Below are 16727 nucleotides of genomic sequence, written 5' to 3'. Positions count from 1 at the left end.
ATCGATTGAGCAGAGTTGGTTTCGCCACAATTATCTTCTTCAGTTTATAAAAGTCAAAAACCGCTCATCAAAAAATTTATTCTTAAATCGATCGGTCGGTTTGGGGTCGGGTCAGTCGGTTTCCATTTAAACCCTTTTTTTTTCTTTTAAAGTTTTGACTTTTTTTTTTTTTTTTTTTTTTGCTTGTATCAGTTTCTAGTCCTCATTTAAACTTATAAATTTGTTTTTTTTTTTCTTTGCACTACACCCTTAATTTTTCTATTCTAATTAGTTTACTTCAAACAAATATCCATTAAAATAATAATTAAACTAAAATAGTCATGCAAATTACAAAATTCCAACATAATATATAATTAATACTAACAGAAAATTTCAATACAAAATTAAGACCGGAAAAGAATAGTGACAAATATTATTAAGATATTTGAAAAGAAGGATTTTTATTTTTAGGATATTTTTATTTTATTATTTATTAATAAAATTTTAATAAAATAATAAATAGGTGACTTCAGTTGGAATGTTGGAGTGAAATGTCGTTTGGTTCGATCCGGTTTTTTATTGGAATTTTTTAAAATCGATCCTGATAAATTTTTGGAAAAAATTGACCTTTAACCTTCAGTTCGGCCGGTTTCGATTGTTCGACTTGATTTTTTGGCCATCCATGCTCACCCCTAAATTCGAGATTAACATAAGATGTGATTCAAAGGTACCATTTTCTATTTTTTAATTGAGTAAACAAAAGATTTCTTATTTTTTTTACATACCCTAAAAAAAGAAAAAACAATTTCATATTCATCCGCTCAAAACATTAGTAAATTCCACTAATTGTTTTGATAAAAAAAAAAATTAGTATTTAAATTATATTATAAAAATTATAAACGGTGGCCAGTTCCAATAGAAGGAAATGAGTAAGGTTTAGGCTTTACCCAATAGTTGTTGAATTCGAGGTTGGTAATAAATTGAAGCTGCTCTATTTCCATTATATTATATTAAAATTAGTGAAACATATAAAATAAGTAACCAAATGTCATTAATGTAAATAAAATATAAATAATAAATATTTAACTTGTTTTAAAAGCTTAAAATATTTATTTACTAATTTAAATATATATTTTTTGAATTTATTATTTTCATAATCTTTTCAAATATATTCATTGATATTATCATTTTTTATGGATGGATATTTTCATAAAACTAAAAAATTAACATTTTCATGGACGTCAACATTTGAAGGAGAGAAATGATTGAGGATAGGAGTATAAATTGATTTGTACTCAAAGTGTAAAGATGTAATTTTAGGGGTGGACAAAAGAGTGGAGGAAAAAAAAGAAAAAAGCAAAGATTTTAGAGAATACAAAAAATGGAAATAGACAAAAACTAAAAGTATAGATGATGGTGACGGAAATAGGATATAAACTCATTTTTTCAAATTTATATTACTATTTGAGCACGCGGTAGATTGCCATTTGCATTCTCTCGAGAAACAAAAGAAAGAAAGAAACAGAGAGACCATCCCATAATTTTATCATACAAGTCCGGATTGTGAGACTGCCAAACCAATTTTTACAAACACAAACAGAGAAGCGCAGCAAAATCAACAGAGGATTCCATGACAATTGATCATTTGTAGCTTCTCTCTATTCTGTTGCTGTCCGCTACTTCAGGATTTCTTTCCCTTTACCCTTTTTATATATCCCTTCTTTCTCTTCTCTAAACCTTTTACTTATACTTCCTTATTCATTTCACAAATCAAATTCCCCAACATTTCTGTCTGCTTCATCTTCGACCATTTGGGGGATTTTTGGACCAGTATGGCCAATATGTGTCTTATATGACTTGGTGTGTGGAAGGGGGGGAAGGGAAGTTACAGAGGAGTCGTATCTGATTTATCGTAACTCTGCTTCCATTCAAAAGGCTCGTCTTCGCTTTCTGGTAATTCTGATTCTTTGTTCTTCTTGTACTGAGATTTTTTGTCCTCCAATTTGATAGCTGAAAGGTGTTTGTTGTTTTGTTTCTGTGGGAATTTCAAGTGGGGATGATGGCTGTTACTTCCGCCTGCAAGGACGCTGCTAGCAAGATGAGCAGCTTGGATAATGGGAAGTACGTTAGGTACACACCAGAGCAAGTGGAAGCCCTTGAGAGGCTTTATTATGAATGCCCAAAACCCAGTTCTATGCGCCGCCAGCAGCTTATAAGGGAGTGCCCAATTCTCTCCAATATCGAACCCAAGCAGATCAAAGTTTGGTTCCAAAATCGGAGGTATGGTTTTTAATCATTTCCTTTCTGGGTTTTGCAAGTGGGTTCCAATTTTGAATATTCAACACCCAAAATTTTGTTTCTGGAACAGAGGGTTCATTTGGGTTTCTCACGGTTCGTTTTTTTTTTTTTTTTTAACTGTACAGATGTAGAGAGAAGCAGAGAAAGGAGGCATCACGCCTTCAGACTGTGAACAGGAAGCTTACGGCTATGAACAGACTCCTAATGGAGGAAAATGATAGGTTGCAGAAACAGGTGTCACAGCTTGTGTATGAGAACAGCTATTTTCGTCAACAAACCCAGAATGTAAGAATTTTCCTCCACGTCTTTGAAATAATTGCTCATTTGAAGAAGATGGTCACTGATTTCATTTTGCTAAACCAAGAAGGAAATAAAAAAACTGTTTTTCTTTTCCCTTTTTGAATTAAAAACATTTCTTATCAACTGAAATGAAAGTAATTTCTTCAACTTGCAGGCGACCTTAGCCACCACTGACACAAGTTGCGAGTCAGTGGTGACAAGTGGTCAACAGAATTTGACTCCGCCGCATCCACCAAAGGATGCCAGTCCCGCAGGGTTAGTAGAATTAGAACTTGTTCTTGTGCATTGATGATTTCCCTTCAATTTCTTTTTGTTTCTTATGTTGTTCTTTGTGTTAGAAATTGTCATTCTGTTATATGCTTTCTGAGAATATGGGTTTTGCATATTTCTAGACTTTTGTCCATTGCGGAGGAGACTTTAGCAGAGTTTCTTTCAAAGGCTACTGGAACTGCTGTGGAGTGGGTCCAAATTCCTGGGATGAAGGTTACTTCCTCTTTTTTGCTTTATTCTTCAATTTGTATTAAAAATGATTCTTTTTTTACTGCCATAATAATTAAACGACAGAAACCTTGCTAATCTTTTAAGCAACATACCAAAGTCTATTATCTTGATGACCCGATCATCGAGAGCTTTTGAAAATCTTGCTCTGTTGTCTGTTACTTTCATCTGCCAATGTCACATCTATTCTGATCTGTATTTTCGCTTCTCGAGGAAGGCAAAAGAGCAAGTTTTGTTAAGTTTGTGCATCGTTAGGTTGAGAATAATGGAGTTGTAAATTTAATATAGTCACACAGCAAAGATCATGCATTTTTTTTTTTTTTAAAATGATAACAAGAGGAAAAGGAATATGAGAAAACAAACATGAATTTCTTTTGGAAGGCAAATTTTTTGCAGGACATTTTACATCCGGGATAGAAGACGATATATCCGTTCGATAACTATTTGAATTGTTTGGTTTTTGAAAATTAAGTTAACAAACACTATTTCTACCGTTAATTTTTTTTCTTTTATTATCATTTTTCTTACACATATTTCCAAAATTGAAGCAAAGTTTTGAAAATAAAGAATTAGTCTTTAAAAATTAGTTTTTGTTTTTAAATTTTGCTAATAATTCAAACATTTTCTTAAAAAAGTTGTAAATCAAAACAAACACAATTTTAGAAGATAAAAAATCGTTAACCTTAAAATTTCTGACTTTAATCAACGTCTGTGGTGAGCAGCCTGGTCCGGATTCCATTGGAATCGTTGCTATTTCTCATGGATGCACTGGAGTTGCTGCTCGTGCATGTGGTCTTGTGGGTCTCGAACCTACAAGAGTAAGTGCTTCTAAACATAAAGTTAACTAATTGTTCTATGTGTAGCATGAAGTATATATGAGTGTATCTAATTTATATTGTTTGTTTTATGAAGGTGGCTGAAATTCTTAAAGATTGGCCTTCTTGGTTTCGGGATTGCCGTGCCGTTGATGTTCTAAACGTCCTATCTACTGGAAATGGAGGAACGATTGAGCTTCTATACATGCAGGTCGGCTACTAGTGATAGTAGATTATTTGTATCAAATTTGCTAACTTTGCAAGAAAAATATGAAAATAAAAGAAACTTTTGTTGATTTGATTCAGCTCTATGCACCTACTACTTTGGCACCTGCTCGTGATTTCTGGCTGCTGCGATACACATCTGTTTTGGAGGATGGTAGTCTTGTGGTATGTGAATGCCTCGTTTTGGAAATTGTTTCTGGTTGTTTCTGCTGCTTTGATTTAATCTAAATGTTGGAGCTAATATGCTTGTATCATGCATTTTAGGTCTGTGAAAGATCTCTTAACAATACTCAGAATGGTCCAAGTATGCCTCCAGTCCAACACTTTGTAAGAGCAGAAATGCTACCAAGTGGGTATTTGATAAGACCTTGTGAAGGTGGTGGATCAATAATCCATATAGTTGATCACATGGACTTAGAAGTATGTAAAGTTGTTTTGTAATTAAAGCAGTCATTCTTAGCCTCTGATTTTCATGTTTATAATCTTACCCATTGTTTACTTGAAAACAGCCTTGGAGCGTGCCTGAAGTGTTGCGGCCATTATACAAGTCCTCTACGCTGCTTGCTCAGAAGAACACAATGGCGGCAAGTCTTTTTTTTTTTTTTTTTTTTTTTTTTTGTCCCCCTCCCTTAATCTTATTGCTTCAGGTCTTTAATTTATCTGACGCCTCTAAAAATGAAAAACTAGAAATTGAACAGTCATGTAACTTTGAAGATTATATCCCCAATAACAATAATTTTTCGTTATTTTGGATCAGGCATTACGCTTGTTGAGACAGATTTCACAAGAAGTTTCTCAACCAAGTGTTACTGGTTGGGGAAGAAGACCTGCCGCACTTCGTGCTCTTAGTCAGAAATTGAGCAGGTAAATATGATTTTTGGCTCAAGAGTACCTTAATAGAAGAATACGAGATTCCATTTCAAAACCAATTGGTAATGGGAAGAGTAGCCCATATAACTTTAAAACATTATGAGGTCCTTTCGATGTGGGATCCTTAATATACCCATCTTAGCGACTCCTCTTTCATTAATTGAGTTTAACGGATTTTATCTGCAGAGGTTTCAACGAAGCAGTTAATGGGTTTACAGACGAGGGATGGTCTTTGTTAGAAAATGATGGCATTGATGATGTTACACTTCTCGTAAACATGTCTCATGGCAAGACAATGATGGGTGCAAATATTTCATATTCTAATGGCTTTCCATCCATGAGCAACGCAGTGCTTTGTGCCAAAGCATCGATGTTACTACAGGTAAATATTTCCCTTGCAAGATGACATCTAGACGATGAGCAATTGGAAAGGTTCTATTTTATAATATTTCAAATCCTTCTACCACTTCATCAAATCAATAAATGGGGGAATTCTCTTTTTCAACCTGTGCCATCTTTTCTATTTCTTGCTCCATTTCTGGACAATTTGTCCCCTCTTTAATATATATATTTATACACAAAACCAGATCGAGCTATCATACATGACACAAGAACAGATATCCGTCTGATGATTTGAAACTAGGACATGCCTTGGACACTGTACTCTAATGGAAAACAAGCGATCTTTTAAGAAATAGTTAAATAAAAATCGAAGTTCAAACCTCAACAACTGACAATGACATTTTGTGTGTCAGTTTTTTTCTTACCAAGTTTATGCTTAACCACTCTCACAACAAGATATTTCTTTGGAAGCTTTTCTTCTTGTATATTTTTACCTGCTCTTCTTTTCTCTTATTTATTCTTGCTATCTTTTTTATTTTGTAGAATGTTACTCCAGCAATGCTCATCAGGTTCTTGAGAGAACACCGGTCGGAATGGGCAGACAGCAGTATTGATGCTTACTCAGCAGCAGCAATTAAGACCGGTCAGTGTGGCTTACCAGGGTCTCATGCTGGAACTTTTGGGGGTCAGGTTATTCTTCCCTTGGCACAAACAGTTGAGCATGAAGAGGCAAGTGCCATATTTTCTACCGTTTATAAACAGAAATAATTTCCCATGGCATCAATAGTGGAAAACATATCCTATTAGCCCAGTTTTCTTTGCGATTTCAAAATATTGATTTAGATTTTCTTTCTGGTAACAGTTTATGGAAGTTGTTAAATTTGAAAACATGGGCCACTATAGGGATGATATGCTCATGCCTGGTGACATCTTCCTCCTCCAAGTAAGCAGTAGTTTCTTTAATTATATAAATAAATATCAAATATCCACTCTGGCTTTAGGCTAGAATCCATATTATAAAAGCTTGGATGGATACTTGTGGTGTACATCTCAAATCTTTGTTGTCAGTTTTCACTACCACTATTATTAATTATGGTGCTCTACTCCCAGCTTTGCAATGGTGTGGACGAGAATGCAGTTGGTACTTCTGCTGAACTCATCTTTGCTCCGATTGACGCCTCTTTTTCTGATGATGCACCTATTCTACCATCCGGCTTCCGTATCATTCCGCTTGATTCTGGGATGGTAAATATTATATATCAAATCTCCTCTTTTCTCCTCCCCATTCTCTGCAATTTTTTCATTTTGATATAAAATTTGTACATTTGCTAATGTTGCAGGATGCTTCAAGTCCAAACCGCACGCTTGATCTTGCTTCGGCTCTTGATGTTGGGCCGGCAGGAAATAGAGCCTCTGGTGATTGTGCTGGTCAATCAGGAAAATCAAAATCTGTGATGACAATTGCATTCCAATTTGTATTTGATGTTCACCTTCAAGATAATGTAGCAGCAATGGCACGGCAGTATGTCAGGAGCATTATAGCATCTGTTCAGAGGGTGGCACTGGCTCTTTCCCCTTCGAATTTCGGTCCTCATGCTAACCTTCAGACACCAGCTGGTGCTCCCGAAGCACAAACACTTGCTCGTTGGATCTCTCAAAGCTATAGGTATTCCAAAAAACTCTTAGCTGTGAATATTTTCAATCAAAGTTAATCCACGGTAGTAGAGTGGATTAGATTTATCTTTAGTTCCTATATAACTAATTAATATCTAATATAACATATATGTATTGCTTCACTAACTTAAACCAGTTATTCATCTATCGGATTCCATCGAATTTTAATAATTATTTCAGTAAACTAATTGCTTCCCTAATTACAATCTTGAACTAGAAAATTCAACCTAATTGATAGAACATTATAATAGCTAAATATGGACGATGTTCATGTTTTAGTGAAGTTTAAAAGAGATGCGTTCAAACATAAACCTAAGAATCTAATTATGTTTTGTCTAACAGTCTTGTTCCCTTTTGTTTTCTATTGTAATTTTGAATTCTATCTTGAATTGATTTTAATTCACTTAAAAGTATCTTCTCTTCTCAATAGTCTTAACTGACTTAGAGTATTTGGCATATTTGCTTATTTTATATTGTTTTGTATGACTTAGACAGAATTTTATAATAATATGAAAGAATATACTAAAAGTCAACTCGAGCATAGTTCAACTTGTTAAGACATACACTTTTGATCAAGAGATAAAAAATTTATGTCCTCTCAACTCCAAATATTGTGTTGAACAAGAAAAAGAAAAAGACATTTGTAGTTGACATTTTTTCTTTCACTTGATTTCTTTAAATGATGAGGATATAAGTTTTATCATACTGAAAACAAAAGGTATATATTTTGTTATAGTCAGTTACTATAGTCAACTAAACCCATCCATCCCTCCTCGCCTTTGTTCTTTTATAAGACAAGGAGCTAATAGAAGGATTCCAATCTATTTTTATTCTCCCCTACAGGTGTTATATGGGCATGGAATTACTGAAAAATGAAGGAAGAGAATCCATTCTCAAATCCCTTTGGCATCACTCAGATGCGGTCATGTGCTGCTCTTTGAAGGTATGTTTAAAATCCTTTTCCTTTTAAATATCAGGGTTACATCTGTGCCAATAGTAAGATCTTTTTTAAAAGAAGAAAAAGAGATTCCGACCTTCATCAAGATAAATGGAAGATTAAAAAAAGAATGCACAGAACTAAGGCTTAATGAACATGGTGCCCATGCTTAAGGTTTTGGTTAAAAAATATGCTTCCACTTCTAATTTGCTCAATTCTTCAGTTTTCTCTGTCTGTACATGAAGTTATATCCTATTTTATGAACATGCAGGCATTGCCAAATTTTACATTTGCTAATCAATCTGGACTTGACATGCTTGAGACAACCTTGGTGGCTCTCCAAGACATTACTCTGGAGAAGATTTTTGATGACAATGGAAAGAAAACTTTAGCCTCAGAGTTCCCGCGGATAATGCAGCAGGTATAGCTAATGATTCCCCTCTTTCCCTACCAACCCAATGATAGACAAACGAATAGAAGCTCTTTAATTATATCAAAACCTATCGTGTTTTCCCCAATGAATAGGATTTTATACAAATTAAATCCTATGACTCGCATTAAGTTAGTGGAAAAGATAAACCAGGACAATTTCAGAATCTTGGAAAAGCACAAAGTTCATTGTGTATACAATTTTTGTCTCCTCCAATTAACTTAACCAAAAAGGAGTTATTGAATAATTGAATGAATGTTGAAGACACAAATGTCATAAGGGAATTGCTTCAGGGGAATCATAAAACAAGATGAAAGTCAAACGATTATCGACTCTAAATACAAGAAAATTTTGGATTGTCCATTATCCTCCAAACTCAAGCCCCAAGGAAAAGATCTGCATTTTTTGTTTGTTTGTGTTTTTGCCATGGGTAATTTTAGTTTATATCCACAAGCATGCTTACCTTGGATTAGGCACATCTTAATTCATCAGTTTGTATCTACAAGCATGCTTATCTTGATCATACATTTAAGTGATCTATTTTTCCTGTGTTATGTCAGGGCTTCCTTTGTCTTCAAGGGGGTGTCTGCTTATCAAGCATGGGAAGGGCAGTATCCTATGAGAAAGCTGTGGCATGGAAAGTTTTGAATGAAGAAGAAAATGCTCACTGTATTTGCTTCATGTTTATGAACTGGTCTTTTGTTTGAAACGCTTAGTCAGAAAGTAGGAACATGACAATTAGACTAGATCAAATTTTCCTTTAACTTAGATTTCAGAAGCAATGAAAATAACCCAAGAACTAAATGAGCAAAGCATATTGCCCCTAATGTCTCTTTCTCCCACTTTGTTGCTTACCCTTTGTGAAATTAGTTATGGAATCGTCTTGTCCATATATTTTTTCTTATAATTAATATTAAGGCAACAAATCTCACGATGATACAATATTATCCATGGATTTGAATTCTCTTGAATAAGCTTCGTATCGATCAAGATATTGTCCTTTTCTGGTTCAGGCTCAGGCTCTATACCATTGACTTGAAGAATGGTGATTTTGATTATTTGTCCTTTCACTTCTCATGCTGTGTCCGCAAGGAGAAAAGATCAAAACTTTGATCTCTGACTTCACCCGCCCACCCATATAATCCCACTATCCTGTCTTATTCTGCTGTTTCTTGTGATGGAGAGAGTAAGGTCTTTTATTTGGGTAGTCAAAAAAGCAAAACTTTACCTCTCTACTTTTGTCCCTCGTTTCCTGAGTTGAACGTTTCATTCAACTGATATTCATTTTCAAAACAAAATTGTGACTTATCCCTTTCTTTTTCTTTATACGAATGTGGTGGGAGCATCTTGCCATGGAAATGGAGGACATTGAAGGTCATTTGCCTCGTTTATTTTGCACTTTTTCCCAAATTAATGTCCATGGCTATACCATTCTTTCAATATAACTTCTTTTCATGGCTATCGTTCTCTCTAACCTTCTAATCTCTTGACTTGGACCCCCAAATTCCATTTTTTTTTAAATGATATTTTCCCAGCTGACCAGTCATTTGCTGACACACAGCATTTGCCTGTAAGTTTTTCTGATATGTAGTCTCCATTATTCCTTTTCAATCTTGGAACAAGAAGTCTCTTTCAAGTTCAGTTTCCTCCCATTTTAAGGCCATGTCCTGTCAAGACATGATAAAAATGGGGCTAAAGCTGAATGGAAGTTTGAAAGTAACACTCATTGATTTTTATTTGGACTTTAATGTCTCTTCTTGCCTCTAAAGCTATTCTCTCTGAAGTGGGTCAGTGAATTTCTCTCACCCACCCACTCCCCACCATCACTATTCTCATATGTTATCTTCTTCAATAGAACAGACTGCCTTTTTCCATTAAAGCTGATATCTTAATCAACTTCTCTTAAGGTTTCCACCACTAATTAAATCTTGGATTTTCATTGGCCAAACTTATCTCTCAGATTTCCTGTTCAAACACTCATCTCATTTGGCATATCAAATGAAAGAGGGGTAAAAAATGATCATGCTTTTACTATAAGCAATATTCTACTCAGCTTTTTTTTTTATTATCTCTCCTAATATTTGATTTAGACAGGTACTAATTTGACATTTCTAGGTTAAAGGGTACTAATAATACGCAGATCCCACTTTATCACAAAACCTAGAACCAAATAGAAAAATCTAAAGCAATGATCTTAAAGTAGGAAAAAAAAGCTTAGTTATAAGACTGCAAACCCAAAGAGATAAAAAGGGGAGGGGAAAAAAAAGAAAAAGAAAGAAGAAGGTTAGCAAGGAAAATTAAAAGGATATTGTACTTTTAGAAACTATTTAGGAAAATATTGTTGTTTTTAAACTATTTGTAAAAATATTGTTGTTTTAAATAAGTCGAGGGTTGAAAATTCGACCTAGATAGGTCGAATTTTGAACCCTCGACCTTCCTTTTTTTTTTAAAGGAAAATATTGTGTTTGTTTTCAAACGGATTCTGTTATCTCAGCAAGTGTGACTAAATAACGAGCTAATGAATCTCCTTCTTTTTGTCGCTAACGAGCTAACGAGCTAATGAATCTCCTTCTTTTTGCCGCTAACGAGCTAATCAAATTCGAGAGCGAGATTATGAGAGACAGCGAAGTTTTGAGCGAGAGCGCGAGCGAGATTTTGATAGAGAGCGAGAATACCGTACAAATTTTCCCTTTTTTTTTTCTTTTTAATTATTACACATTCCACCTTCTTCTTTCTAATCCTTTTTTTTTTTTTTTTTAAATTTTCCATTTTATTAAAAAAATTCTAAAAAAATATATTATTTTATTTAAACTCTAAAAGAAATAAATTAAAAATAATAATAACTCATAAAAATAAAAAAATATAAATTAAATATTTCATTTATATAAAAATAATTACAAAAATCAATGTGTCCCACAAGGCGGACGTTGTCGATTTCGAGCTGGTTGTCGTCGTCGACTTCGAACTTGAGGTTGCTCGGGTTCTTCTTGATGTTGCTCTGGTACCTCTGCAGGCGCTTCATAATATAATATTCATTATGCTCTCCACGACCCCGACCATGTCCATGCACGTACGAAGACGAAGGACCAACCTCTGAGTCATAATGTCCTGAACCAAATGCTGGCATCATCATCATCGGACTAACATAATCAGTTTGACTATGCGTCTGCGTCATAGGGGAACATCTTCCACATTATGTGCAACCTCATCAAACTCATCCTCTTCCTGAACAGGTCCTCTACGTCTAGGAGCTGGTGGAGGAACAATAGGTATATCGTACATAATATGAATTTTCTCCATATAGCTTTGGTTATCACTACATATAGCAAGAACCTGGTTTGGATCATTCGCAACCTCACGGAGTCTACTGTTGTTCGATCTCTGTGAATTATAAAACAATTAGACAATATTTAAAATAAATTTAAATTAAAAAAATTAGATAATATTCATTCATTTACCAGATGACCCATAGCTGCTCCCGGACGAGTGACGTAGTGCCTTGTGATATTATTATACAATGAATATATTCTGGAGTGACATTTGTGTCAAACTGTTCAAGAGAAACCCCACTGCAATAAACCTTGCACGATAGTGCCATTGCACTACCAAATTGCAACTTTTTTGGACCAATCTCCAGTCCTTAGGTCAATATCATGCAGTACGGGTTCAGTATTAACAAGACGATGGGATATCCTGTGAAAACCGAATTGTCTCATCATCCTGTCAGGAAGAATGCCATTCACCAATGTGAAAACATATGAGAGGACTCATCGTCTGCCATATGTTTTGACCATTCGTACAAAAATTAGGCAAAAGTATGCACAATAATTTTGTACGGCTCCCAAATAACCTGAAATACCAAATATTATATTAGAGAATATTAAAGTAAAATACAATAAAAATGTGAATAAAATAATCAATTAGGTTTAGTGTAATGTACCTGTTCAGATTGAAGCAGATCAAACATGTATCTATACTGGTTGACTACATGTATGGCTGTCTTAGTCACAACAAATTTGTTCTCTCCACCTAAATTTTTAAATTGATAATTTAGAATTTAAATTAACTAGATCAGTGATATAAAAATTAAATTGAATTAAAACAACATACCGAGAATCGTAGGCTCGTCCAACTAACTGAGCGTCATTAACATGATGTAGCTGTGGAGCCATTGTTGGAAATCGCTCCCAAGCCCATAGTTGCAAAAGTATGAGAGGCCCAGCTATCTCTCGAACCTCAGGTCTTGTTGCTTTACAATAGTTGTCTATACAATCATTGCCAAGCATGCTCCACCCCATGAATACCGCCCCGCATCATGGAGGTTAGCTAACAGTGGCAGGAACATCAAGTGAACAAAATGACTTGATTTATCTGAAAACAGACTTCCACCCATCATTTGTAGTATACATGCTCGCGCATATCTTATGACGGTTTCCTCGTCTGCATCATCTGTGAGCTCACGAAATTGTGTTCCTAATCATATTAAACTTAACCTCGATCCTTTAATCTTGTCGGAAGGTAGGGTCGCACCGAGGTACAGTTGACGAACTTCTAACCAGTCATCGTACATCACTCCGGTGACCGGCTCACCGTCAACAAGGTAACCCCAACAACACTTCTATGTTTGTAGAGTGATAGTGCACTCTCCAACAGACATATGGAATGCATGCGTCTCGGGCCTCCATCTCTCGACCAAGGCTGTGATCAGATGCTAGTCCAACTGAATAAATCCTAATCTGGCAACCCCATAGAATCCAGATGTGCGCAGTAGCGGTAGTTATCGAGGGTGGAGCGGGATAATGCGCTGGAGAACTGCCTCTCGACGTCTACAAGATATTTCTCTAGTAGTACGATCTCGCCATACAACATATGATCGATGAATGGACTGGTCGTACAAAACATCGGGATCAACAGGTCCTGGGTTTAAAGTCATGATCTGAAAAAAAAAAAAATATATTAAAATTGACTATAATTGAATAGTAGATAAAAGTGTGAGAGTAAAGAATAATGTAAACTTTATTGATTACAATAAAAAAAAATTGAATATACAATAGATTATTATAAAAAAATTGAATATACAATAAATTAATATAAAAAATTGAATATACAATAAATTATAATTAAAAAATTGAATATACACTAAAATGAATATATAATAACAAAATTATTTATTTTTCAATCCTAACTATCTGGAGCCCATCTTAGTAACGAAGGACACTTCCTTCGATTATATCCTAACTGGTTACAAAATCCACATCGTTGTCGAGTGGCTGGTTCTGTCCAATCCATCTTGTTGTGATAACGTGAACTTTCGGTCTACTAGGTTTTCTCACAACGATGGATCAGGATGTAAGACGGGCAATATTAGGGTGCATGATCCAGTAAACTTCATGCGGTACAGGTTGAAATTGAGGAGAGTAACATTCAGCATACTTGACAATTTGTACTAGTCCTCAATAAAATCTTCGTAGTTTATGTTAAAATGTGAGCAAATGGCCATAAAATGCGAGCATGGAATGCTGAATGTTTGCCACTTGTTACATGAACAGTACCGCTCGGACCTGTTTTAGCCTCAATATTTGAACGTTTTCTCCTTTGGCATTGAGACAAGACGTCTGATCTTCACATGAAACACACCTTCATACTGATCGTATGATTGTAACTCCATGTTTACTATATCGTGCAACCCATTTATTTATTTTGTCGTGTGCATACCTGGATTTTTACTCCACTTAAATATGTTTGAAACAAATTATTAATAATTATTAACATGGCCTTCAGTAAACGTTTCTTTAACTCGCCACTCTACTCGTGTTCCAGGATTGGTCTGCTTAACATATATATAACCACCTAGGCAACAATTTGTAAGACTCATTCCAATCAGGAATACTTTAGCCAACGCTTTTCTTTTTCCCTCCCATACCCTATGGTAAGGAACTGATATCCAAACTTTGATTTAATGTCGGACTGTAGTTGTGCCACACTGATAGATGGTTTTCTCTTACGGGGTCACAGAACTCTAGTGCATCATTGATGAATCCAATTCACGTGACTTTGACTTAGTTCCAAATAAAAACATGTATGCTGCTCATCATACTTAGTGATCTCGAACAAGCCATGTGATTTTTCTTTATTGCACGAAAGTCTCCACTTGCAACCTTCCTCCCACTTCTTACACCGAATTGTCCAAATCATCGGTGTAGATTCAACAACCTCGTATGGTGCGTGACACTTATAGCAAAACATTTGACACGTGTGTTAGCATTTCCTTGTCTTGACAAATCATTCCTTTATACAATTGCATATTGTCAACGTCCACAAGAGCTACATTGGGTCATGTTCCCGATGCTATCCAATACATTCATATCAAATCATTGAATGTATCTAAGAAAGCATCTCATGTTCACGCCATCGAAATCCAACTCTTCAAAATTCGTCATCTGTTTCTGTTTTGAAGTCTTTGTACAGGTTGTTAGCCGCCATAGTCTTCATTATCATATGGCGATGTAATTGACTCCGGATCAGGATCGATACATCGAGTTGGATTTTCAAAACTGGTTAAATGATGTATCAGAATCCACCCCTATCATATTTAAATTTACATACAAATGCACTACATTTGGCACTGGCATTGCCATTGAGAACATCAAGTTCATAGCTTATGCATTCGAAATAGGATGACATATATCTTATTGATCCTGATGGTTCTAGATTGGGATGTCTATATATTATTTCTATCTGATTTGCTCCATATCTACACTAAGTAACATCCCAATCATTTGAATGAATTTGTTTAAATACAATCCATTGTTCACATTTATGGTAAAACTCCCACTTGGTGGTTGTCATACTCAACTCCATCAATAACCATTAATCATATTACACATTGTTAAACAACAAAAATACCCAAGCATTTGACAATAATTAACTTTCAAATTAAAATGAGGTAAATTTTTAAAAATTATTTTTTCAAATTAATTACAAAATAAAAAATTAATTAAATTAAACTTTTTCAAACTATTTTAAACTATATTTTCAAAGTTAATACTAGAAAATATCAACTTATCATAATAAACATAACAACAACAATTTTCATATGAATAAACTAAAATTATTAATACTTTTGAAACTTACTAAACTTGTTTAACTATCACAATAATTTGTATTAAACTATAAATATCAACTTCTTAAACATAACAATAAACTAAACATTTTAACACCATAACATCAAAGTTAATACTAAAATAAATCAAATATCATATGAATAAACTAAAATTTTACAAACTATATTAAACTTTTGAAACTATACTAAACTTGTTAACTATCACAATAATTTGTATTAAACTATAAATATCAACTTCTTAAACATAACAATAACACTAAGCATTTTTAACACTATAAACATCAAAGTTAATACTAAATAAATCAATATCATAAGAAATAAACTAAACTTTTCAAATATCATAAGTTCAACTACAGATTCGACAGTAGTTCTCTTTTTTTTCTTCAAAGTGACAATGTTCGCCTTTTTTCCTGTTATTTGTTATCTGACAACAATTATAAAAAATTAAAAAAAAAATAGAATCTATATAAAAAATAATAATATAGAACCAAAAATAAATTTATATTTATCTCTTAAAAAAAATTTAATAGAGTAACGAACCAGTATAGTTGTGTGAGAATAATTTGTATTAAACGAAATACAAGAAGAGAAATGGAAAATGGAAATGGGAGGAGAGGAAGATGATTTCGAAGGCTTATTTTCGAAGGCAGTGAGGGGCAATGAGCTATGAAGGGGCAGTGAGCAAATCAAAGGAGAGAGGAGTGACGCAAAATCAAAGGCAGTGAGTCTTCAAAAATTATCGAGGGAGGATTGAGAAAAAATGAATAAAAAAGGGAGGGAGGTGATGGTGGTTTAAAAAATTAGAGTCGAGTGTTGAACACTGAGCCATGGGTTTAGAGGGTGGGTGAAAGCATTAAGGCCTATTGGCAGAGGGGCATGAAATAGCGTCAATGAATGCATGAATCGGAGCAAGGAATCGGATAACGTCAATGCATGCAGGAATCATGTAGGGGAATCAGAGCAGGGGGCAACTTGGGTGATATATATGCACTTTTTCAGACTTATGGGAAAGTAAATTAAAGTGAAGACGATTTCCATGTGGCAGACCACGTCAACTGACTGATTGGCCGTTTTAATTCCATGTGGCAGAACTCAATCTCGTTCTCGAACCTCTCAATCGCTCGTCTCTCTACAACTCTCGCTCTCTCCTACAGTCTCGTTTTCAATCTCGCTCTCTCCCACAATCTCGCTCTCTCCTACAGTCTCGTTTTTCAATCTCGCTCTCTTCACCACTAC

At 34.6% G+C, this 16727-nt stretch overlaps 1 protein-coding gene across 1 annotated transcript; it reads left to right on the top strand.

The window, feature by feature from the left end:
• Positions 1-1439: 1439 nt before the first annotated feature.
• Positions 1440-9305, top strand: LOC120086683 (homeobox-leucine zipper protein ATHB-8). The gene is made up of 19 exons (XM_039043445.1): positions 1440-1932; positions 2031-2259; positions 2403-2562; positions 2732-2832; positions 2970-3060; positions 3798-3893; positions 3988-4101; positions 4197-4280; positions 4380-4535; positions 4625-4699; positions 4873-4979; positions 5172-5367; positions 5871-6056; positions 6190-6270; positions 6438-6572; positions 6668-6993; positions 7845-7944; positions 8210-8359; positions 8929-9305. The coding sequence occupies exons 2-19, from the start codon at positions 2036-2038 to the stop codon at positions 9073-9075; spliced, it is 2529 nt and encodes an 842-aa protein (XP_038899373.1). The 5' UTR covers positions 1440-1932; positions 2031-2035; the 3' UTR covers positions 9076-9305.
• The last annotated feature ends 7422 nt before the right edge of the window (positions 9306-16727 follow it).

The sequence above is a fragment of the Benincasa hispida genome, chromosome 9 (genome assembly GCF_009727055.1).
Source record: "Benincasa hispida cultivar B227 chromosome 9, ASM972705v1, whole genome shotgun sequence".
Classification (NCBI taxonomy): Eukaryota; Viridiplantae; Streptophyta; class Magnoliopsida; order Cucurbitales; family Cucurbitaceae; genus Benincasa; species Benincasa hispida.
This window is presented reverse-complemented; position numbering and strand designations above follow the sequence as displayed.

What these genes read in the sequence shown, in the direction of transcription:
- LOC120086683 (XM_039043445.1), top strand. Translation starts at nt 2,036, where the DNA reads ATGATGGCTGTTACTTCCGCCTGCAAGGACGCTGCTAGCAAGATGAGC. An exon ending in CTTAGTCAGAAATTGAGCAG is followed by an intron (nt 4,980 to 5,171) that starts GTAAATATGATT and finishes TTTTATCTGCAG; the next exon opens with AGGTTTCAACGAAGCAGTTA. An exon ending in TGGATCTCTCAAAGCTATAG is followed by an intron (nt 6,994 to 7,844) that starts GTATTCCAAAAA and finishes TCTCCCCTACAG; the next exon opens with GTGTTATATGGGCATGGAAT.